This window comes from Cladophialophora yegresii (assembly GCF_000585515.1).
Source record: "Cladophialophora yegresii CBS 114405 chromosome Unknown aczIN-supercont1.1, whole genome shotgun sequence".
Taxonomy (NCBI): domain Eukaryota; kingdom Fungi; phylum Ascomycota; class Eurotiomycetes; order Chaetothyriales; family Herpotrichiellaceae; genus Cladophialophora; species Cladophialophora yegresii.
This window is the reverse complement of record NW_006913045.1, coordinates 1,278,836-1,280,932: the sequence shown is the minus strand read 5'-3', so window position 1 is coordinate 1,280,932 and position 2,097 is coordinate 1,278,836. Positions and strand designations below refer to the sequence as shown.

The following is a 2,097-nucleotide window of genomic DNA, read 5'->3' as shown; positions in this document are numbered from 1 at the left end:
AGCCCACATGTTTATGTAATGTGCACACAGCGCTGTCTACTTCGTACCGTGGACCGTGTACTGAACCACATGCTCGCACGCGAGTACTCGCACTCGCACTCGCACTCAACTCGAAGCCGATCAAACAATGCCAAAGAATTCCGCCGAACCGAACTACAAACCCCAACGCGCAGATCCGGCGAAGGATCACCGTCGCCATCGCCTTGAAGAACGAGGCGTTGACGCACCCAAAACCAGGGAACCAGAGAACCAGGGAACCCAGCACACGCAAGGATCGACACGCTACATCATTTCATGCACGCACATGCACACATGGTAAGAGCTACTCGTAGACTAGTGGTCTATCGATGGCGTCCCACGGCTTCCAAGGCTGCTGTTGCCGGCCGAGATTTTTTTTCTGCGGTGGCGTGCGCCTGCGCGGGCAGACGTTCAGATGTCCAGACGGTCCGGTTGACTGCATGCATGCAGGCTGGCTGGCTTGCTGGTGGCCCATCCGACGAGCGTCGTTGCTCACCAAGAAGCTCGCCTTGTGAATGACGCATGTAATTGTGCGTATCGGGCACCGTAAGAGCCGGAAACATCAAGGTGCGTCAAATCAGAGGTATGTAGAGCATGCATGCATGCACGCCCGGGTTCTTTTTCCGTGCTCGGCTTGGGCACGTCGAATAGGTAGGTAGTCTCAAGAACCAAAAAGTTATAGCCTGCCTAGGACTTTAGGTAGCCTTCGTCACGGTACTGGTGCATGCACGGATTCTTATTCCGTGCTCAGCTTGGGCGTCGAATAAGTCCCCAGAACCAAAAGTTATACTGTAGCCTAGGACTTTAGGTAGCCTTCGTTTACGGTCACTCTAGGCTCCAAGCACGACAGACCTGCTGTGATATCGGCAACATTGACCGAGCGATGGTCAGAAAACAAGCTGCTTTTTCCATATTCCCGGCCAATGCTGTCCTATCCGAGCTTTTGCGCTTCTTGCGGTTAACTGCACAATCCTGTTCAACCCCTTGACAGACACTCCTTCCATATCGCGTGGGCAGCGCTTGGTGGCATGGAATATCGCCCGGATGCAATTTCCAGGTCCTGCCCGTGTTGGTTGCTCGACCTCTGCCTCCCTGGCGCTTCCTGTAATGCTTGCCAGGAGCGTCATCGTCGATGCTTCCGAGGTCGACGTCAGATGGGTATCACAATGGTGATCACAGAGATTGAACAGATATTGTCGCTCCTTCGTGAAGCATTCATTGCGTGTTGTCGTCCCCTCCGGCCAAGCTTGAATTTGTTCCCTGGTTTCTTGCACATTGGCCTCATGCGTAGGTGTGTAGATGGAAGGGCTAGCTTCATATCCTTGTCTTGACCGGAGACCCCAAGGAACACCCGAGACCCATCGCTGTTCTGTCTGTTCTCGCCAAGGCGTCATCTGAGGACGTTGCGCCTGCAGCTTTCTCAATTGCTACAGACACGCCTCCGCAGAGTCATCTTCTCCAGAGAGAGGAGCTTGCAGCACCGACTGTGTTGCGACGCTCCCGACGACTTGTAGCCATAGCTATTCATACACCCTATCGAATGAGATTGCGTCTGAGGCTCGTCGAATCCCCCTGACGCACGGCTCACGACATCTGTCTATCCAAGCTGGGTTTCGTGCTTGAGCCGGAATGAATATTTGCTGAACTTGTGTCACTGTCGACCTCGGATCCGAAACTATTCTCCTTGGGACCCAAGTCGCCAGGCATGACTTGCAACTGAGATGGTGAAGGCAGTTCAGGACCGCCGTCGATAACGAAGTCGATCTTTTCGAAAGCCTGCTGGATCGCCATGTTGGCTCGACACTCGTTTCGCACGTGGGCGGCTAGTTGCGACAGGTCGACGCTTGAGCGAATGACACGGATGAGATCTTCGGTTGCACTGAACCCGCCAGCTCTGATAGTAGCGATGATTCCTCCCAGCAGCTGCTGGTGTTTTTCAAGGTCAAGTTGCTTATCGGCGAGCTCTTGGACGTTCCGTTGGTTGGCGATTTTACGACGCTGGTCGGAAGTGGCATCGTAGACACAAAGACTCCTCCTCGTCGCACACGCCTCGCAGGGGTTGCCCCCCGTACACTGCAT

At 54.3% G+C, this 2,097-nt stretch overlaps 1 protein-coding gene across 1 annotated transcript; it reads right to left on the bottom strand.

The window, feature by feature from the left end:
* Window positions 1–1,602: 1,602 nt before the first annotated feature.
* A1O7_00460 (uncharacterized protein) lies at window positions 1,603–2,097 on the bottom strand (the record flags this gene model as incomplete). Its single annotated transcript, XM_007754501.1, has 1 exon — window positions 1,603–2,097. The coding sequence occupies one exon, from the start codon at window positions 2,095–2,097 to the stop codon at window positions 1,603–1,605; it is 495 nt and encodes a 164-aa protein (XP_007752691.1).